We start from the raw sequence: 22,628 nt of genomic DNA, 5'->3' as shown, positions 1-22,628 counted from the left end.
AGACCCAAGGTCCAATACCAATTCTAGGTCTGAAGCAAGAAAGCACTACACTGGACATTGGGTTGATAAATGTACTGTGGACACCAACGACCCAAGACGAATGGGAACTACGCTTTGAGATTACCAAAGACTAAAGTACCCCGAGGAATCAGGCAGGTCTGGCTTTTATGCAAATCTCTCCCGAGCTGAGCGAGGTCCGGCCTCAGCCAATCAGGGCCTCCAGACAAGCCATCCAATCAGGAGCGCCAGGGAGCAGTGGGAGGGCGGGCTTCTTCCCGCAGTCCTGCTGTTCTCTCCGCTGGGAAGCGGAGGAGGCGCGGTGGGTGTGCTACCCTTCGCTGTGGCTGCCGCTGCCCTGAACTGAGGGAATCGCGGGCGAGCTCGGAGCTGTGCCATGGTGAGCTCGGAGCCGCTGTCCCCAGACAGGGAGGTTTAGCCGGCGGAGCCGCAGGCGCCCGGGTGGTGGGTCCTCCCCGGGGCTGGGGGAGGGGTGGGTCCGGCGTCCTGGAAAGTTCGGCTTCGTTAGAAGATTGGAGTTTAAAAGGCGAAGCCGCGAGCCCTAGGCAGGTAACGGGACGGCTTGCGGCTGACCGGAGGAGGCCACGCTGACCTGGGGAGACGAGGGCAGCGCGCTGGGGAGCCCAGAACGCCAGCGTGGGCGGGGTCGCTCTGTGTCTGAGCTCGTCTGCCCACAGCTCCTTCGGCCGCGCACGTTTTCCCGAGTGCGGGCTGTGACAGCTTGCAGATAACGTCGCACCCATTTGTAACCCTGTGTGCGGGTTTCAGAGTAAGCCAGCAGCTATCGGAGAAGGGCCACCCTGGGCCGCCCCAGGACAAGGGAGGACAAACATGGAGCGGGACTCAAGACTGTACGAAGTGGAGTACCCCTGTGGTGCGCTGCAGCCCACTTTCGCTCTCACTTGCTGAGATCAGTCCTATTTATTGATGTGTGTGTGTCCCTGTGTGTACAGTGAGGCAGGTGTGAGGTCACAGGACAACTTTATGGAATCAGTGCTCTCCTGGAACTAAGGTTGCCTTACCAGCCAGGCCATATCGCAGAACCTAGTAGCTTATTTTTTCTTTACTTAAAAAAAAAAAAATTTACCCCCTTTCCCCCAGTCTGGAAGTTAAGTGCAACAGCTTTGCATAACATGCTGGGTAAGTGCTCTATTATTCCTTAGGTCCATCTGCAGCCTTATCCTACCTTGTTGATAATTGTTTATAAGTTAGTTTTGAACTTGTGGATCGTGAATCTCTGCTTTGCTCTTTCCCAGGGCTGTTCCCGTGTTCTAACTTCCTTGCAATTCCATGAGTTTCACAGCAGTTTTCAGTCTGACAAGGTTGGCCACTGGGGTTCCTTAGGTGGTGTAAACCTGAGTGTTTAAAGGCTCTTGCCATCAAGTGAACATGAGAAAGAGAATGGTTTTCCTTTAACTTAAACTTAGATTCTAGCTAAGCTGGTTGGGGTTATCTTTCATCCCATCATTCTGGGGACAGAAACAAGTGGATCTCTAGGTCAGCCAGGTCTATGTAGTGAGTTCCAGGCAAGTCAGGTTTATGTAGTAAGAATCTATCTCAAAAGAAAGAAAGATAAAACGAAAAACTTACATTCTTGGTTCCTCAGAATCCCAGTGGGTGGTAGCTCTTGCTGCCCTAAGACCTGGGGTTAATCCTTATAAGCCACTTGGTAGGAGAGACTCCCAGAGTCACAGGATTTCTCTGAACTCCTGTTCCTTCACCTTACACATAGACATGGCAGTGCAGAGCCACACATGTACCAGAAAGGAATATTTTTAAAAAATCAGATTTTTTTTTAAAACAAGCTTTGCAGCTTTAAAACCACAGCTTTCTTATTTACTGTTAAATTTAGATTCATGCATTTACTTCTCGGGTGAGAACTTTAATGAATGCTTTTCCAACTCCATATTCAAGTATTTCATCATGTGTGTAGAGAAGTGTGATTGAGTTTGTGTGTCCTGTTTCCAGGCGTGGGTGTGCACTTTCTCATCTTGGCGCACCCGTGTTAGGTAGCCCTGCCTTGGTGAAGCAAAATCACCATTTCAAAGTATTTTGGAGTCCAAGCTTCATATGGGGTAATGTTAAGGACCATCCCTCAAGTCAGGTGCACACTGTTAATTCCAGAACTCTCGAGACAGAGGCAGGCAAATCTCTGAGTTCAAGGACAGCCTGGTCTACAGAGCTAGTTCCTCGACAACCAGAGCTACACAAAGAAACCTGTCTCAAATGACCAAAACAGAAGATTGGGGAGGGGGGGAGGGAGAGGAGGAGGGGAAGGGGGAGGAGGAGGAAAGAAGAAGGAAAGAAAGAAAGAATAAACAATCCTCTTTGCAGAATCAAGTCAAATGCTTTTATTTATTTTCAAGATGCAAGCTAAACTTGAAGTAGAGATGTCCCCCAGTCACCTGATATCTGGAGTTAAGAGTGTATCCCACCACATCTGATGTATTGAGTATCTTATAGTTCTGACCCTGAGAAATAGTAGTGTGGTCGGGTAGACTCTGTTGTTTGAGACAGTCTCTCACTATGAAGCTCTGGCAGGCCTGGAGCTAGCCATGTAGAGCAGACGGGCCTCAGATTTGCAGAGATCTGCCTGCTTCTGCCTTCCTAGTACAAGGATTAAAGGTGTGTGCCACCACGCATGGTCTAGACTCCTTTCATCCACATCTTCCACTTGTCAGGTTCACTGCCTCAGTGGTTGGTTTCTGTGGTGTCAGTGTGAGAAGCCCAGTGCTTGGTTTTTCCCTGTGTCATCATTATCAAGGAAGAGAATGTATCTATACCAATAGTTTTTATCTTCATATATATGTATATATATATGTCTGTGTATTATGCACACATGTATGTGCTAATCATTCCATTGTAAAGCTTGTGCTTATTTTATTATTTATTTACATGTGTCTGTCTTGTACTCAAGAAGGTCAGAGATGTGTTAACACTGTTCCGGACCCCAGGGGGAGGACTGTGAGACAGGAAGTAAAAGTCACTGTGGAGAGAGGACGGGGCAGAGCAGAGCACACCCTGTGTCCTGAGCGCAGTGATGAGCGAGGGCTGCTACCGTGATGCACCTTCCGCATCCCTCAGTGCTTGCGTGACGACTTCCGTGTGGTGATGTGTGGATCCCACAGAGCGGGAGGAACCTGGTGTCAGTCAAGTTTGTACAATGTTTAGGGCTCAGTGAGCTTTGAGGACGTGGCTGTGCACTTCACCCAGGACGAGTGGGCTCTGCTGGATCCTTCCCAGAGGAGTCTGTACAGGGACGTGATGCTGGAGACCTGCAGGAGCCTCGCTGCTGTAGGTAAGGACGCCGTCCTACCTTCGCTCTGTAAGTTAAGGAGCAAGTGTTTCTTGGTGTGGATGCTCTTCCGGGATACAGGCTATTGGAAGGCAGATTATGTTATATAAGTCAGACAGGGTTTTGATGTAAACCAACTCAAGAAACTAATGTTTTAGGAATCTCTAATTTATCCTAAAATTTCTGGGACTCCTTTTAGGACACAAGTGGGAAGACCATTATAAAAATCCTGGGAGAAATCTGAGGTAAGTAACATGCAGAGGTGGACTGAACGGGCTTTGGAAGGATATTTTTAATTACTTTTTAATTTTTTACAGTCCACTCATTACCCCGCTCCCAGTCCACCCTCCCACAGTTCCCCATCCCATTTCTCCCCCTCACCCCCATCTTCAAGGGGATGTCCCCACCCCACCAGCTTCCCACTCCCAGGGGCCTCAATCTCTGAAGCGTTAGGCATGTCTTCTGCTGAGGCCAGACCAGGCCGTCCTCTGCTGTGTATGTGTCGGGGGCCCTGGACCAACTCATGTATGCTACCTGGTCGGCGGCTCAGCGTCTGAGAGACCTCAGCAGTCCGGGTTAGTTGACACTGCTGGTCTTCCCATGGGGTCGCCCTCCTCCTCAGCCTCTTCCAGCCCTTCCCTAATTCAACCACAGGGGTCCCCAACTTCAGTCCATTGGTTGGGTGTAAGTGTCTGCATCTGTCTCAGTCAGCTGCTTGTTGGGCCTCTCAGAGGGCAGCCATGCTAGGCTCCTGTCTGTAAGTAAGCACAGTAACAGTGTCAGGCCTTGGTGCCTCCCTCACCCACCGTGAGGTAAATCGCATGTTGGGCTTGTCACTGAACCGCCTTTCCTTCAGTCTCTTCTCAGTTTTTTCTCCCTGCAGTTCTTTTACACAGGGAACAATTCTGAGTCAGATTTTTTGACTGTGGGATGCCAAACCCATCCCTCCATTTGATCCCTTGTCTTTCTCCTGGAGATGGACCCCGAAAGTTCCTTCATTCTGATGGCCCTCAGAGCTTCTCTCCTGTCCCTACCCCCATACCTTATTGTGTTCCCCTTTTCCCCTCCCCTTCCTCTTTCTCACCCAGGTCCCTCCCTCCCTCTGCCTCCCATGATTGCTTTCTTCTTTCTCCCAGATGGGATTAAAGCATCCTCACTTGGGCCCTTCTGCTTGTTAACCTTCTTGAGTTCTGTGGATTGTATCCCAGATATTCTGTACTTTTTGGCTAATGTCCACATATTAGTGAGTACATACCATGCATGTCCTTTTGAGTCTTAAGCTTCCTCACTCAGGATGATATTTTCTAGTTCCATCCATTTGCCTGCAAAACTCAGGATGTCCTCGTTCTTGATAGTTGAGTAGTACTCCATTGTGTAAATGAACCACATTTTCTGTATCCATTCTTCTGTTGTGGGACATCTGGGTTTTTTTCAGCTTCCAGCTATCACAAATAAGGCTGCTGTGAACATAGTGGAGCACATGCCCCTGTGGTATGGTGGGGGATCTTTTGAGTGTAAGCCCAAGAGTGGTATAGCTGGGTCTTCAGGTAGAACTATTTCCAATTTTCTGAGGAACCTCCAGACTGATTTTCAGAGTGGTTGTACCAGCTTGCAATCCCACCAGCAATGGAGGAGTGTTCCTCTTTCTCCACATTCTTGCCAATATGTGCTGTCACCTGAGTTTTTGATCTTAGCCATTCTGATTAGTGTAAGGTATAATCTCAGGGCTGTTTTGATTTGCAGTTCCCTGGTGACTAAAGACTTTGAACATTCCTTTAATTGCTTCTCAGCCATTCAAGATTCCTCTGTTGTGAATTCTCAGTTTAGTTCTATACTCCATTTTTTGATTGGGTTGTTTGGTTTTTTTGGAGGTTAGCTTCTTGAGTTCTTTATATATTTTGGATATTAGCCCTCTATCAGGTGTGGGGTTAGTGAAGATTTTTTTTCCCAATCTATAGGTTGCCATTTTGTCCTATTGATGGTGTATTTTGCCTTACAGAAGCTTTTCAGTTCCATGAGTTCCCATTTATCAATTCTTGATCTAGAGCCTAAGCCATTGGAGTTCTTTTTAGAAAATTTCCCACCCATGCCAGTGAGTTCGAGGTTCTTTCCAACTTTCTCTTCTATTAGATTCAGTGTATCTGGTTTTATGTTGACATCCTTGAACTTGAGCTTTGTGCATGGTGACAAATATGGGTCTATTTTCATTTTTCTACATACAGACAGCCAGTAAGACCCGCACAATTTATTAAAGATGCTTTCTTTTTTCCATTGTATATTTTTGGCTTCTTTGTCAAAGATAGTGTTCATAAGTATGTGGTTTTATTTCTGGGTCTTCAATTCTATTCCATTGATCAACTTGTCTATCTCTGTACCAATACCATGCAGTTTTTATCATGATTTCTGTAGTACAGTTTGAGGTCAGGGATGGTGAGTTCCCCAGAAATTCTTTTTTTATTAAGAGTTGTTTTTGCTATCCTGGGTTTTTTGTTTTTTCATATGAAGTTGAGAATTGCTCTTTCCATGTCTTTAAAGAATTGTATTGGAATCTGGATCTTGTTGAATCTGTAGACTGATTTTGGTAAGATGGTCATTTTTACTATGATAATCCTGCCAATCCATGGACATGGGAGATCTTTCCATCTTCTGAGAGCTTCGATTTCTTTCTTCAGGGACCTGAAATTCTTATCATACAGATCTTCACTTGTTTGGTTAGAGTTGCCACAAGGTATTGTTATGCCCAGTTGGAGGGAAGCCCAGGAGACCAGCAGAGCATGACACTGATGCAAATGCACACAAGAGTCTTTATTATACTAGTCTGGACTTGGGCACAGCCTTTCCTGATCTGCAGGTTAGGAATGGGATGCTCGCATCTAGGGGTTTAAGGTATAAACATAGGAGGTGCACAAGCAGCGGCTCGAGCCTTGGCCTTGCATGATTGGGTAGAGGGTAAATGAGTACCATCCTTCCAGATGGTAACGTTTTGTTCAGACAGCGAGGCAGAACTGTGCAGCTGGAAAAGGACCTTTTCGACCTGGGAAGAAATAACTCATTCCATTACCAGAGGCTAGTGTATTTTGACAAGCCGGCCACAGCTGTCTAGCAGCACTTGGTTGCCTCTTTCCCATAGCTCAAGAGTGGCCTTATCAATTCAAGGACATTAATTTTCTGCCTCCTTCAAAGGCACGGGACATCTGCGTGGGGACTAGATCACGGAAGGGAGTGTGAGACTCAGTGCCAAGGGTTAATGCAGAGATGGGGCAGGCGGCCTTGTGTCTCTCCATTCCCCCTCTGCTAGTAATTCTAGAGGCCAATCTTGGGCTCTGTGAGATCTGAGCTAATTTGCCAATCCTGTGACCTCATTACCACCAGTTGAATAGTTCCCAGTCTCTGTTTCATGTACTGAAAATGCTTATTGATAATGTGTGGTCCAAAAGTGAGGAAGAGTAAAAGGATAACCAAGGGTCCCATGAGGGTAGAGATGAGAGTTGTTAACAAGGGGGAGGAATCAAACAGTGAGTGGTACCAATTTTGGGGATTTTCTCGTACTCTCTGGAGTCTGTCTGTACTCTCCCTGAATTTGGCCAATGATTCCCCACTAACTCCAGAGTGGTTGACATAGAAATCAAACTCCTCACACAAAGCAGTGGCACATAGCCCTCCTTGTTGTATAAACACTTAGTCCCCGCCTGTTCTGCAGCACTGCGTCAGCTGCAGAGTCCATGTTAGCTCCAAGTGAGAAATGGGCTTTTCTAGGCGTTGGATATCTTCATCTACGTTGCCTTTAAGCTGTTGTAATTCTTTTCCTGCCACGTCAATGCAGCTATCCCAGCACTGGCTCCGGCTAGTCCTGCCCCTAAGATTAAAGAGATGGGCTCCCTTTTCTGCCCCATGAGGGCTTCAATGTGCCCTACCAGAGTTCTCAGCACTGTCTCTTATGAATAGTAGGTTATACGGGTACTAACCAGACCAGAATACAGAACTCTTTAGGGGTTGAGGAATTAAGGACCTCTCCATGCACACACGGGTCAGTCCTGCTTGTTCTGGGAGAATAATCTATTGAAATGAGCCGTGGACATAGTCCGATTGTTGGTGCTGGGGTGACAGGGAGACCTTCCCCAGACAGGTACCTTGCCCTGATACGCTCTACAGGGTTAAAGCTGGACCTTCCTGTGACCCCTTTCAGACACATTACACACAGCCTCTATAAAAGGGAGGTCTAGCATAACCAACAAGAGGTGATTTCAGAATCTGAAAGCTCTTTACCATCATTGACCACAGGGGGTCCCCTGGTTCTGTGTGTTTCAGGAAAAGTCCTGGGACTGAGGGTCCTTGTGATTGAGTGACTGGGGATATGGTAGTCGCTAGTCTGGGGGACGATGTTAACACAGGTTTGGGTTTGTGAGAACCTAATTTGGTCGTACAGCTGCTGGCTGTGGGTTTGCAATTGGCCTTATCAAGAGTCTAACTATAACAGACAATCCAGGATTGCTACCCCCAATAACGTGACGCCTACGGCCCCGTGACTTCCTGGCTTCCCATACTTTAGCTTCCCTTCCTTGGGCAGTAAACCTGAGTAAAACTTCCTGCTGGGCAACTGAAGTAAGGTCTTTCTTTGACACTTTCCACTCCCTGTTCCCTGTGACTGGTGTTTCGCATCCCCAAGCAGCACAGTAGAATTGTTCGGGACCCCAACATGTGGCAGTCCTCCCCTACTCCCCTCCGCTAGGACATATATAAAAAGTCTCCCATCTACATTTGTGATATGAATCTCGTAAAGTCTGTCAAGTATCAGGCCCAGAGTTATCAGCTAGCCGGCACAAATCAAAAGTCAGATCTGGAAACCAGGGTATTCCGAGTACAGGCTAGTTGGACACGATAGTCAGTCACAGGATTTTCAGTCACCCGGTTAGGACCAAAGGTTGATGTGGGTTAGGGGTTGCAATACGTACAGTTGACAAAAATAGTAAGCTCAAGACCGAGATAATTTTAACTTGAGAAGATTGATGCCCTTGTGAACGTTCCATTACGGCCAGAGTGGAATCTGTTGATCTTCCTCTGGGGAGAGGGCATCAGCTGGTCTATCCTGAGTGTAGTGCAGGTGGTGATTGCATCCACTTTGGTGGCAGTCAGCATGGTTAGCAGGACGATGAAAGGTCCTTTCCATCTGGGTTCCAGGACATCCTGGCGAAATCTCTTCACATAGACCCAATCTGCTGGCTGAAACTTGTGTGGTCCCAGAACCGAGCCTGCTTCATAGAGGGCATGCAGTTTAGGCCAGACATACTTATGAGCCCACTGGGTTGCTCTGACCCTAGTTATTAATTCACAATCTTCCAGTTCTGCCACAACTGCCAGCTGCAGATTAAGTACAGTGGGGGCAGGGACACCATGCATAATCTCAAAGGGGGTTAATCAATCTGGTAAGGGGAGTTCTTCACTCAGTATAGGGCTAAGGGAAGGAGCATCACCCAGGCTCCTCCAGTCTCCATGGTCAATTTAATTAAGGTCTCTTAATGTTCTGTTCATCCTTTCTACCTGTCCTGAACTTTGGGGTCGGTAGACACAATGTAATTTCCAGTCTGCCCCAATAAATCTTACTACATCCTGACTTACCCTGGACACAAATGCTGGTCCATTGTCTGACCCTGTCATATGAGGGAATCTATACCGGGTAAGATATCCTCCAGCAACTTCTTAGCCACTACCTTTGCAGTCTCGGTCTTCATTGGGAATTTGTCCATCCATCCAGAGAAGGTGTCCATCCACAAACACCAGCAAGTTCTTGCAGCTGGACTTCCCTGGTTTGATTTCTGTAAGATCAGCTTCCCAGTAGCCCCCTGGTCTCTTACCTCACAGTGGCGAGCCTGGATGTTTGGTGGTGTTATGGGTGTTGGTTAGCTGGCAGGCGCAGCAGCTTGACACTGTATTCTCGGTAGTACCCTGCATGTCTCTGGAAATCACCTTAGATCGTCTCACTGCGTCCACCATCCATCTCACTCCCATGTGAGTGACGCTATGGATTTTCCTGAGGATAGATCTCATCAAGGAAGTATTCTATAGGCTTCTTGTACCTTTATGGCCATCTCTTTCTGGAGGTCGTGAACATTGTCTTCTATGACTTTGTTTCCTGGTCCTTTGAGCTGGGAATCTCCGAGCTCTTCTGTTCCAGTTATTCTTAGATGTGGACTTTTCACTGTGTCCTGGATGTCCTGGATGTTTTGAGTTAGGAGTTCTCTATGTTTCATATTTTCTTTGACTGTTATATCAATGTCTTCTAAGGAATGTTCTATGCTTGAGATTCCTCTGTCTCGTGTGCCTGGTGATGCTTATGTAATTCCTGACCTCTTCCCTAGGTTTTCCATTTCCAGGTTTGCCCCCATCTGTGTTTTCTTTATTGTTTCTACTTCCACTTTTAGGTCTTTGACCTCTTTGTTCAATTGCTTCACCTTTTTGATAGTGTTTTCCTGTACTTTTTTCCCCTTTATTTTTTTCCTGTATTTCTTTAAGAGATTTGTTTCCTCTTTAAGGACTTCTACCTGTTTACCTGTATTTCCCTGTATTCCTTTCAGTGAGTCATTTATAACCTCCTTAAAGGACTCTATTATCGTCATGAGATCGGATTTTAGGTCAGCATCCTGGTTTTCAGGTGTGTGGGTGTATCCAGGGCTTGCTGTGGTGAGAAAACTTGTTTCTGATGATGCCCACATATATTGGCTTCTGTTGCTTATGGTCTTGCACTTGCCTCTTGCCACATGCTTATCTCTGGTATTAACTGGCCAACATGTCTCTGTCTGGAGCCTGCCTCCTGTGTCCCTGGGTGCTGTAGTCTCCTGGAAGTCCTGTAGCTCTGGCTGTAGCCGATCTCCTGAGAGTCCTTCAGACTGTGGGATCGTCAGAGGAGCAGACAAGCTGATGATCTGATCTGCCCTGGTGGAAGGCTCAGTCCAGAAGAACTTGGATCTTTTTAAACGTATAAACATTTATTGAGAGGGGACACACTTTTTTGTTCCAGCTTTCCTCCTGGCTACTAGTATGTTGCTCAACTTCTCTGGCTTTGTCCTGCATAGTCTACCCGTCTTCTTCACAGTGAATCTGAGTGCTTTCTTATCCGTGGAGACCTTGAGCAGTTCCATGAAGAGACGCTCATAGACACCCAGCCCCACCTCTCCTGATCATGTCCAACACGAGCTTGGTGTGTTTGGTACCAGCTCTGCCTCAGCTTGCTCTTGTCTCTTATCACTTCGTGGCCCATGGCTGCCAACTTGTTGTAACTTGGGTTCAGGAACCCTGGCTAGGGGGTGGTGAGGGAGTGAAGAAGGAACAGACACACATTCAGCGAAGCTGCGATCTGTGGTGTTCTCTAATGGCTACTACCAACAGTGCCGCTGGAACCTGGAACCTCGGTGTCTGTTAGGTGTAGCACAGGGAGGGGCTAGCTAGTCTGAGTAGACTAGCTTTGTAGGTAGAGTCTCAGGCTGTAAATGTCAGGAGGAGGAAGCTGCAGCTGCTAGTCTTTACACACACTGTCAGACTCCCCAGTCTTTACACACACTGGTCAGCTTTGTTCACACTCAGTATCAGACTCCCAAAGAAGCTTTGCCATTGCTCTTAAGTGTATGTCGTGGGAGTGATGGCTTGGCCACCTTACCATGGGCCAGTTGTTCTCAGAGTCCTCAACAGGCCATGCCATGTCGAAACACGCATCTCTTCAGGCCTTGTCTCACTCAGGGCTTACTCATTCCATACACGTGCTCCCAGGGTCTGAAGAACTCTGTTGTTCTTCCGGGTGACCCTGTCAGGAAGCCTTTATAGGCATCTTGATGGGCTATAAAATTTTACAAAGAACCAAACTAGACAAATAAGCACAGTGTGGGTATTTTTTATTTTATTTTTATTAGAATTATCTTTTACCAAAACAACAATATAGGTACTAAATGTGAGCATGCTGACAAGCGTTACCGGAGCATTTCACTTGGGAACATTCTAGGGACTTGAACTAATGAATATCACTCTTTTGATCCAGGCTCTATGAGAGTCAGCATATAGGTCATCAGTCCATTTAGCTTATGACCACTTAGATCTGGCAAAAGGCATAAACTTGGTCTGAATATTGGAGCTCTGTAGGCTAGACCTAATAAAAGGTCAGTAGTAAACCAACCATTACTAAATTACTCGTCTTTTTTGTGACTTATGTTTCCTTTACAGAAGTTGCACGTTTCAGACCTTCTGTGAGAATGAAGGTGGTGATCAAGATGGAGAACACTTGAGTTGGAAACCAGATCTCAGAATGAACCTGAGAAGTCCCACTGGGTTAACCCCATGGGGTCACAGTGTATGGCGAATGGCTTCCCCGAGTCATTCATCCTCTAGGCATGCCATACCTCACTCTCGGTGTAATGCACATGAGCAGGAGAGACATGTGACCAAGCAGTATAACTCTGATTCTCTGATAACCTTCCAACGCTACATGAGAACGCACATTGTGAATGGGCCATGTGAGTGTGAAGTATGTTTAAAATACTTTGGTTTTCCAGGTACATTGGAAATACGTCAGGAAACACATAGTGGAAAAAATCCCTATCAATACAAGGAATGCGGAAAGACCTCTGGGAAAGTTAGCTTACTCTGTGCACATGGAGGAACACATGCTGGAGGAAAATGTTACGAGTGCAACCAATGTGGGAAAGCTCTGAGTTCGTACAGCTCACTTCGAAGACATGAGAGAATCCATACTGAGAAAAAACCATATAAGTGCAAACAGTGCGGGAAAGCCTTTCGATACCACAGTTACCTTCACTTACATGAACGAATCCACACTGGCGAGAAACCCTATGAATGTAAACGATGTGGGAAAGCGTTTATATTTCCGGGTGCCTTGCAGGTACATGAAAAAATTCACACGGGAGAAAAACGTCACGAGTGTAAACACTGTGGGAAAGCCTTTAGACGGCATAGCGATCTTCAAGTACACGAGAAGATTCACACAGGGGAAAAGCCCTACGAGTGTACACGGTGTGGCAGAGCCTTTAGACTGAACAGCCATCGCCAGAGACATGAACAGACTCACACTGAAGACAGACCCTTCATATGCAAGCGGTGCGGCAGATCTTTCGAGTGTTACAGTAATCTTGAGTTACATGAAAAGATCCATACTGGAGACAGGCCCTTTGTTTGTACAGAGTGTGGCAAAGCCTTTGGATGTCACAGTAACCTACAGTTACATGAAAAAATTCATACTGGAGACAGACCCTTTGTATGCAGAGACTGCGGGAAAGCCTTCATATGTCACGGTCATCTCCAGAGGCACGAAACAACCCATACTGGAGAAAAACCCTATGGATGTAAACGGTGTGGCAAAGCCTTCAGCCGTAACAGTCATCTTCAGAGACATGAAAGAACTCACATGCAAACGTCTACATGCTCCAGAAAATAATTCCACCCAAGTCCAGCTAGGCAAACGGACTCTTGCATTAGGATTACTCCTAGGACCATGGACAGCTTCTAGACAGCTGCATCTTCAAAATGCACTCCAGCCTAAGTGACCACTCACAGGAACTTCCAGTCTGGGTCCCCAGAAATGCCTGCAGGCAGCTCATCTGGCAGGAAGTCTCTTCTGTCCGCAAGTGTAACTGCTTTTGTAAGCTTCGAGAAAGCCCTGGTAAATCTTTTAAGACTCAGTTTTCTCAGTTTGTTGTTTACTTCCCAAGTCTCCAGCCTCCCCCGTTTCAATGCAAAGGAAATCGTTAGCAGTCCCTCTTGCTGTTAGGTTTTGTAATGTTTTTGAACTTTGGCGGGGTGGTATAAACAGCCAGCCATACTAAGCATTGAGATCCTATACCACAACCCTCACCTAGCAGCTTCACCAGTGGCCGTGGGCTCTTAGGCACCAAGGTCTTACCGTCTAGCTTTGGTGTGATACCAGGAGCAGTGACTGTAACTTTTATGGTTTGTGGTACTTCAGGAGCCTCCTTGGCCAACAAATTAAAGCAGGTATCCCATCCCAGCCACTGGGATTTTACTTAGCAGCCACTAGGAGTGCCCTCCCCATACAGAATGCCTTCATTACTTAAACAGTTTAGCTGTTAATAATCTACTTTTAAAAACCTAGCCTCAGTGGATTTATTAGTTGGGTGGAAGCATGATTGCACCTGGCTGTGGTTGGACTGCTTCTGTACATCACTGTTAATGGCTATCCTTGTCTCTCACTCTTCTGTTGACACCTATACATAACACTGAGTTGGGTGGGACCTTTATGCATGGAAATGCTCAAAAGAGGCCTGGGACAGTGTCCACGTGGGTGAGAGCTTATTTACATTCCTCACTGATAAGTATAGGCACCACTTAGTGTCTCAGTCCCTCATGGGAGAAGGTGACTTCTGTATGTCCCATCATAGCATCGATCAAGGTCATGATCAAGAACAGGCCTAATGGGATGCATGGCGCCTTTTGCCTTTTGGCTAGGACATAGATACTGTCCTGCTTGGAAGTGTTTTCTTACTGCTAAGTGTGCCTGTTACTATGAGTGTGCTGCGGCCACACTCCTCCAGATACATCCTTCAGCCTTCCAACATGCGCAAAATAGCAGCAACTCTTACGAATTTTCCAGGTCTTTACTGCCAGCATGAGACAGCTCAGGCATTCAGCTTCATAGACTGAACAGCTACTGGTCAGTCCATCATCCACCCAGCCACCATTGGACTAAGCAGCCCCATTCTATAAGCCCACCTACTGAATCCCTTTTCATTACACAATCTATTCATCTGCTCGCCACAGAGTCCTTTGTAAAATGATTTGGGGTATAGAAAGGGCTGTGGAGGAACAGAATTGAAGGTTGGTGATTTGGTTCTTTTCGCACAATTCTTCCAAGCATGCACAAACACCTGGATGGGTCTGCTGGACCAGATACACTAGGCAGAAATAAATGCCTCCATGGAAAAGCAATTTTTAAATGCTTGTTACAAAAGGACTTAAATCTCAAGCTTGTTTGGTTTTATTGGAAAATAAAGTCCCCAAGACTGTCAAATTTCCCTGCATTTTACGTATGGCTTGCTACCATTGCTGTTACATCAGGATTCTATTAAAGTTGACATGTTTGCTATCTATCTATCTATCTGTCTACAGGCAAAGTCTCACTTGTTAGCCCAGGCTGGCTCCAGATTCACAGCTCTGCTTGTCTCTACTTCCCAAGTGCTAATACTTCACGCTTGTGCCACCATGCCTGGCTGTTTTCTAACTTTTAAATAAAAAAGAAAATTGGAAAATATAACTAAGCCTTCAAATAAAGATATGAGAATAGCCAGTAATAGTATATATTTTGGTAGGATATTAAAGAGAGAAATGCTTTTAGATAAAGAGAAGGGGAAGGTTGGGCTGCATGGTGGAAATTTTGATACAGCTGTTATCCTGGATGGCGTTCACTGGCTACACCGGCTATCTACAAGCTAACTCTTGCTACAACTTAAGAGTTAACGAGGAATAGAATCTCAACTGAGGAATTCCCCAAGTCAGGCTGACTGGTCATGTCAATGGGAGATTATCTTGATCACTGATAGATGTAGGAAGGTCCAGTGCACAGTGAGCAGCACTGTTGGTAAGCAGGTGTTTCTGAATGCTAGTACAGCATTGGCCTGCCTTCTTGCCAGCAAGCAACATCCTCTGGAGTTCATACTACACTTTATTGACTAAGAAGTGAGTTCTTGGGCCAGAGGTAATAATGCGTGGTATAGAAATCTTGAAGGCAGGGTTGGGGATTTAGCTCAGTGGTAGAGCGCTTGCCTGGCAAGCACAAGGCCCTGGGTTCAGTCCCCAGCTCCAAAAAAAAAAAAAAAGAAAAAAAAGAAAAAAGAAAAAAAAAAACATTCATGTATAGAAGACATGAACACAAACAAGAAATCTTGAAGGCAGGCCTTGAATTCCCTCAGTGATGGACTATTACATGGAACTGTAAGCCAAATAAAATCTTTCTCCCCCAGAGTTTCTTTTAAGATGTTTTATCACAGTGACAAAAATGAAAGCTGCCTTTCCCCAGGTCATGTGGGATGGGTTTGCTTCTTTTTTAAATTTTTTTTTCTTTTTCTTTTTTTCGGAGCTGGGGACCGAACCCAGGGCCTTGCGCTCACTAGGCAAGCACTCTACCACTGAGCTAAATCCCCAACCCTGGGTTTGCTTCTTGTTATGGTGTTTTCGGGCTTCATGAGATGGATGATAGGATAGGCAACCAAAAACAAAGCGCTTTTGAGGAGTGCATCATCTTGAGGAGTATCAGGGTGGCCATCTTCTACTTGGTATTCAACGGCATGTCATCCTATGAGTATGGGCTTCCTCTCAACGTGGATTAAAGAATGTATTGCACAGGGGCATGGGCATGGATGCGGTAATCCCAACACTTGAGAAAAAGAATTCTGTGAGGTCCAGGTCCACCTGGTCCCCATAGTAAGTTCAAGGCAAGCAAGGCCTGTCTCAAAAAAAGAAAGAAAAATATTTCATAACCTGAGTTTGTTTATGTGGCATAAACTTAAGTAGAATATAGTATCAATTGCATAGTTTGCTGGATAGTTTTATGTCAACTGGACACAAGCTACAATTACATGAAAAGAGAAACACTAAACAGAAAACATGCCCTAAAATATGAGGCAAACCTGTAGGGCATTTCCTAAGTAGTAATTGATGTGGGAGAGGGCCCAGACCACGGTGGATGATTCCACAGCTGAACTGATGTCCATGGATGCTATAAGAAACCAGACTGAGCAAGTCATGGTAGAGCAAGACAGTAAGCAGCACCCCTTCATGGCCTCTGCATCAGTGCCTCAAGTTCCTCCCGGGCTTGAGCTCCTATCGTGACTCGTTTCCATAATGCGGTGCGATATGAAAATTCTTTCTTCCCAGTTGCCTTTTCTTATATTTGGCAGGATGCAAAGAAAGATGTACAAATTAGGCGTGGGCTAAAGAGCCCTTCCTCAGATGCAGAGAAGTGGGTGTCATGAGGATTATGGGAGTGAAGAAGAAGGCCTCAAGTTTAAGCTGGAAAAGATACAGCTAAGAAGAGAGGGCAAGGGGGCTGCGCATTTAGCTCAATGGTAGAGCACTTGCCTAGCAAGCACAAGGTCCTGGGTTCGGTCCCCAGCTCCCAAAAAAAAAAAAAAGAAAAGAAAAGAAGAGAGGGCAAGTCCATTCACCATGCAATTGGGGACACCTAAAAATGGTCTGATACGAGCCCATGATAGGGAGTGTTCTGAAAAAGTTCTTCAACTATTACAGGCTTTAACTTCTTGCTTGGATTTTATTGTATGTGTTTTGTCTGCCTGGATGTATATGTACTCCATGTATGCCTGGCACCTGTGGAGGCCACACGTGGGTATCAGACAACTTGGAACTGGAATTAATGGGGCTATAAACTGGGGGCTGGACAGATGGTTCATCATTTAAGAGCACTGCCTGCTCCTCCAAGAACCTGGGTTCAATTCCCAGCATTCACGTGGCAGCTCACCACTGCCTGTAACTCCAGTTCCAGGGGATCCAAAAGCCTCACAAATAAAAATAAATGTTCAGAAAAAAAAAAGATGGTTATAAACCACCATGTGGTCCATGGTCACTGGACTCTGGGTTGTAGACAAGAACAGCCAGTCTTAACCACTGATAAACACTGAAGGAACTGGTCACAACATGGTTTCATGAAACTGGGTTATGTGCATGCTGGAGAGGTGCAGAAACAGTAATGTAACCACTGATCGACTTGGGAATAAATTTTTTTCAATTCCCCAGGAACCAAACTGGGCTCCTCAAAGGGAGCCACTGATAATGGGCCAGTGATGACCCTGAACTAGGGAGGATGGCTTCAAGGTGACACAGGCCTGTGGACATCAGGCTGGAGGAGATGATGGGGCCAGAGCGGAACTGGTCTCTGAAATTCTTCAAGGTCTCTCTCACCATATAATGAAATTAACATAGCAACCAATCAAAATTGTACGAATGTCACTGTTTTGCCCCTACCAATCACGTTAGAGGTTACTAATCATTCTAGAAAATTCCTCTAGCCCTACATAAAAGAGGGTCTGTGAATTCCTCTGGTCCACACCATTTTGATGAATGGTTGACCCCTACATGCTGTATCTGCAGAATGAACTCTCTCTGTCTTTGCTTACTATTTGAGTCTGGGGTCTTCGTTCATCAATTCATGGACCCTAACAGTGTCATGGTTCCTGACTCAGTATGCTGACATCACAAGCGTGAGCCAGTTTGCCCAGCTGTATCCGTCTTTCCGTTATCTAGCTCTAGAAATCATTTGGGTGAGGCAGTGTATGTTCAGAAAGGTATCATGTAACTTAAGCTGGTGTTGAACTCCCCAGACATTTGAAATGTCCTTGAACTCCTAATTCTCCTAACTTCATTTTCCACTTCCTGGTATCACAGGAGTTCACTGCCATGATGGCTCCATAGCCTTAATGCTGGACTCCCCCCAAACCCTTTAGTGAGGATCCAATCCAGGACTGCCCACATGCTAGAAAGTGTTCTGCCTTCCACTCCAAGCCAAGTACTGTTTTCCAAGAATTATTTTTATGTGTTATATTTGGAGCCACCTTTCTGTGTCTGAGTGGTAGACTGGACTGACCTGAAGACAAGAGTCACAAAAAATACCAGGTATGGATTGGTCATGTTGACAAGAACATGACCTGGAGAAGCCAAGGCCTGCCTTGCCTGCCACCTGAACCACCTGTGACTCTCCCAGCACAGGGATCGCCATCTGCCATCCTTGGTGGAGTTCATGTGACTTCTGTTGAGATTCAGTAAGAGCTGGTTTTTCTTTAGGGTTCCCATTTCAGGACAGCAGTATTTTAACATCAAACTGGCTACACTGAGCCCTCTCTGAAAGCACCTGCCATCTGAATACTTACATTCTGATGTAAGTAAAATTCAAAAGTGTTGAATTATTATTATTGATTATGTAAAATTCAAAAGTGTTGTTTGGGGGTATTTAAATATTAATCAGATAGGATAACTACTCTTGCATTTGGGGTTGAATATTCACAGGATAGGTTAACACTATTTCTTTTCTGTTAATCCATTTTGCTATTTAACAAGACGTGACACCATGTGTGAAGGAGTGCCTACCCATGAAGCTCACTGGATTCTGGGTCCATTTTTATTTATTGGGGGCTGGGGAGGAAAGAACAGGGCTCTAGTTCTGTCCATGAGTGTGAAACAGATTACTAGCTGTTCACAAAAGCTCGAAATTTAGAAAGTCCTTTAGAGCTTATGTAAATCATCTATGCTAAATAATTTACCAGTTTTCCTCATGTGATTTCTTTTTCTTTTTCTTTTTCTTTTTTTTTTTTTTCTTCTTTTTTTCGGAGCTGGGGACTGAACCCAGGGCCTTGCGCTTGCTACGCAAGCGCTCTACCACTTAGCTAAATCCCCAACTCCCCTCATGTGATTTCTAACAAAATACTTCCTCATATATTAAAATTTTAAATGTTGCGAGGAGGGATTTCTGAGGACAAGCAGGCTCTCGCATTGCTAGTATTAATGCTGTTCCGGACCCCAGGGGGAGGACTGTGAGACAGGAAGTAGAAATCACTGTGGAGAGAGGACTGGGGCAGAGCAGAGCACACCCTGTGTCCTGAGCGCAGTGATGAGCGAGTGCTGCTACCGTGATGCTTCTTCCGCATCCCTCAGTGCTTGCGTGACGACTTCCGTGTGGTGATGTGTGGATCCCACAGAGCGGGAGGAACCTGGTGTCAGTCAAGTTTGTACAATGTTTAGGGCTCAGTGAGCTTTGAGGACGTGGCTGTGCACTTCACCCAGGACGAGTGGGCTCTGCTGGATCCTTCCCAGAAGAGTCTGTACAGGGACGTGATGCTGGAGACCTGCAGGAGCCTCGCTGAGGTATCTAAGGGCACCAACTGTCCCTGATGTGTTAGGGAAGGATATCATCCACCACTTAGTTGATCCTCTTCTGTGATATAGAATGTTGAAAAGGAAGAATGTGGTGAATACATTGAACCTGGTTATAGTTAACTAATTTCTCAGAAATCTTTAATCACTTATCAATGGTCTGGGACCACATTTAAGAAACAAATGGAGGGCTGGAGAGATGGCTCAGCGGTTAAGAGCACCCTACTGCTCTTCCAGAGGTCATGAGTTCAAATCCCAGCAACCACATGGTGGCTCACAACCATCTGTAAAGAGATCTGATGCCCTCTTCTGGTGTGTCTGAAGACAGCTACAGTGTACTTATATATAATAAATGAATAAATCTTTAAAAAAAAAAAAGAAAGAAAGAAATGGAAAAATCAGAATATTGAACACTATCATAAAAATCCGGGGGAAAGTCTAAGGCACTTTCCGTACAAAAGGGGAAGCAGAGGTCCTTTGAAGGAACTTTAATGTGCCTCAAAATTAAAAAAAAAAAAAAAAAAAGCACAAGTTAAAAATTTCTCATTCTTAGACAAACGTCACTGCAACTACAATAAGCATGAAAATGTTAGGTACAGTTCAATGATTTTAATTTGAGTATCTGAATGAGGTTGAAACCATTCAAATGTTGCAGAAGGCACGTGCTGTGCTGGATCTGGGAGCAGTGGGTGACCATCCTAATAAAATAATGAAGCCGCCGTTACTAATGCACTTGGGTATAGGGTTTTGGTTTTCTGAGGGTATTGGGAATACATCAAAAAACTCACAGTGAGGGACTGAAGAGATGGCTCAGAGGTTAAGAGCACTGACTGCTCTTCCAGAGGTCCTGAGTTCAAATCCCACCAACCACATGGTGGCTCACAACCATCTGTAAAGGGATCTGATGCCCTCTTCTGGCGCGTCTGATGACAGCTACAGTGTACTCCTCTATAATAAATAAATAAATCTTAAAAAAAAAAAAAACTCACAGTGAGAAAAATCTATGCCAATGCCTGGATGTCTAACATCTGTTCATCCTGGTTCACTTTGTACACATGGAGGAACTCAAGCTGGAGGAAAATGTAACAATGTAACCAATGTGGTAAGTCTTTCAATTCCTCAATAAGCAGTCAGTTAAAATGTGCAGTGGATAAAATACCTAATAAAAGTTGACTCGGGGTTGGGGATTTAGCTCAGTCGTAGAGCGCTTGCCTAGCAAGCACAAGGCCCTGGGTTCAGAGGGAAGGGGAGGGGAGCGGAGGGGAGGGAAGGGGAGGGGAGCGGAGGGGAGGGAAGGGGAGGGGAGGGGAGGGGAGGGGAGGGGAGGGGAGGGGAGGGGAGGGGAGGGAAGGGAAGGGAGAGCGTACCCAAGTCATGGCCCGAATTATTGTTGTAAGTAACTGAGTGTGCATTCCTTGGGAAGTTTTGAGCAGAATGATGGCAGTTTCGTTGTTGAGAAATAATATATTCTAAGTAAATATGGGTGATTGCTTTTCTATTTTGTCCAGGGCTACACTTAAAATTTGCCCCATTAGTGTATTTATGGGGCAATAAATTAAATTCTAATTTAATGAAAGTTAAATTCTAATTTAAGTATCAATTAGACAAACAGGTAGAATGTCATCCATATACCTTAGGAAATTTACATCAACTTAAGTGCTTTCCGTACATAATGTGAACATATAGTCATCCCCTATGGTAAAATATTCCACTGATCTCATTAGAATTGATTGTTTAAAGTGGAATGAGAGAATGGAAAATGTCCCTTCTCATCAGGATGTGAAGGAAAAGAGAAAAACTAGTCTTTCAAGTCAAGCATAAAAATGTCTTTGAGGGAGCTGAAAGAACTTGCAACCCCATAAGAACAACAATGCCAACCAATTAGAGCTCCCAGGGACTAAACCACTGTCCAAAGACTATACATGGACAAACCCATGGCTCCAGCAGCATATGTAGCAGAGGATGGCCTTGTTGGGCACCAATGGAAGGAGAAGGCCTTGGTCCTGCCAAGGCTGGACTCCCCAGTATAGGGGAATATGGGAGGGGCAGGAAGGGAGGTGGATAGGGAGGGGAACACCCTTATAGAAGAAGAGGTGGGGGATGGGATAGAGGGCTTATGTCCGGGAAACCGGGAAAGGGAATAACATTTGAAATGTAAATTTTAAAAAAATCCAATAAAAGAAAAAAAAAAAAGAATGTCTTTGAGGAATCATGGTACAAGCAGAGAGCCCTGGCTGGAGAGCCTCTATTGTTTTCCTAGTCACATTTATGTCCTGAGATCATGTAAGGGTCAATTATATTCTTTGTCTTTTTATGAATCACAGACTGTGTGTGTGTGTGTTTTTGTGTTTTTGTGTGTGTGTGTGTGTGTGTGTGTGTGTGTGTGTGTGTTACCCCTTTTAGAAACAGTTTTAGGACTTCTTTGTAAGATCTGATTTGTGCTTACATGGGAATTCACACATCTGCTGCTGGGACCTGCCAACAGTTGGTTTTCTGACTGGTCAATAAAGAGCCAACAGCCAATGTCTGGGCAGGGGGATAGAGGCAGGACTTTGAGGATTCCCAAGGTGAAATGCAGGAGAGAAGGTGCAGAGTTGCCATGAAGGGAAGCAGACCCATCAGACTTAAGAGCCCGCTGATATGTCTGATATGTAAGAATCCAGGAAAGTGACCCCGGGGCCACTCCCCTGACTGGGTCTGGGATAGCAGAGATGAAATATAGATTTAGCAAGTATCAACTCAGGAATAGCAAAGGGGAGTGTGCTAGCCACGTGGAGGTTCAGGAATGGCCCAGCCATTGAGCTCATAAGGCATATTAAAAATAACAACACAACAGAGACAGACAGATAGACCAATGGAATAGAATTGAAGACCCAGAAATGAACCCACACACCTATGGTCACTTGATTTTTGACAAAGGAGCCAAAACCATCCAATGGAAAAAAGATAGCATTTTCAGCAAATGGTGCTGGATCAACTGGAGGGCAACATGTAGAAGAATGCAGATCGATCCATCCTTATCACCCTGTACAAAGCTTAAGTCCAAGTGGATCAAGGACCTCCACATCAAACCAGACACACTCAAACTAATAGAAGAAAAACTAGGGAAGCATCTGGAACACATGGGCACTGGAAAAAATTTCCTGAACAAAACACCAATGGCTTATGCTCTAAGATCAAGAATCGACAAATGGGATCTCATAAAACTGCAAAGCTTCTGTAAGGCAAAGGACACTGTGGTTAGGACAAAACGGCAACCAACAGATTGGGAAAAGATCTTTACCAATCCTACAACAGATAGAGGCCTTATATCCAAAATATACAAAGAACTCAAGAAGTTAGACCGCAGGGAAACAAATAACCCTATTAAAAAATGGGGTTCAGAGCTAAACAAAGAATTCACAGCTGAGGAATGCCGAAT

At 45.3% G+C, this 22,628-nt stretch overlaps 1 protein-coding gene across 6 annotated transcripts; it reads left to right on the top strand.

Moving 5' to 3' along the window:
• Positions 1-279: 279 nt before the first annotated feature.
• Zfp964 (zinc finger protein 964) lies at positions 280-14,582 on the top strand. 6 transcript variants are annotated; one of them, XM_087587291.1, is made up of 4 exons: positions 280-397; positions 3,190-3,316; positions 3,513-3,888; positions 11,522-14,582. In XM_087587291.1, exon 4 carries the CDS (start codon positions 11,604-11,606, stop codon positions 12,747-12,749), a length of 1,146 nt encoding a protein of 381 aa, XP_087443417.1. In that variant the 5' UTR covers positions 280-397; positions 3,190-3,316; positions 3,513-3,888; positions 11,522-11,603; the 3' UTR covers positions 12,750-14,582.
• Positions 14,583-22,628: the final 8,046 nt, after the last annotated feature.

The sequence above is a fragment of the Rattus norvegicus genome, chromosome 16 (genome assembly GCF_021556685.1).
Source record: "Rattus norvegicus strain SHRSP/BbbUtx chromosome 16, alternate assembly SHRSP_T2T, whole genome shotgun sequence".
NCBI lineage: Eukaryota > Metazoa > Chordata > Mammalia > Rodentia > Muridae > Rattus > Rattus norvegicus.
This window is presented reverse-complemented; position numbering and strand designations above follow the sequence as displayed.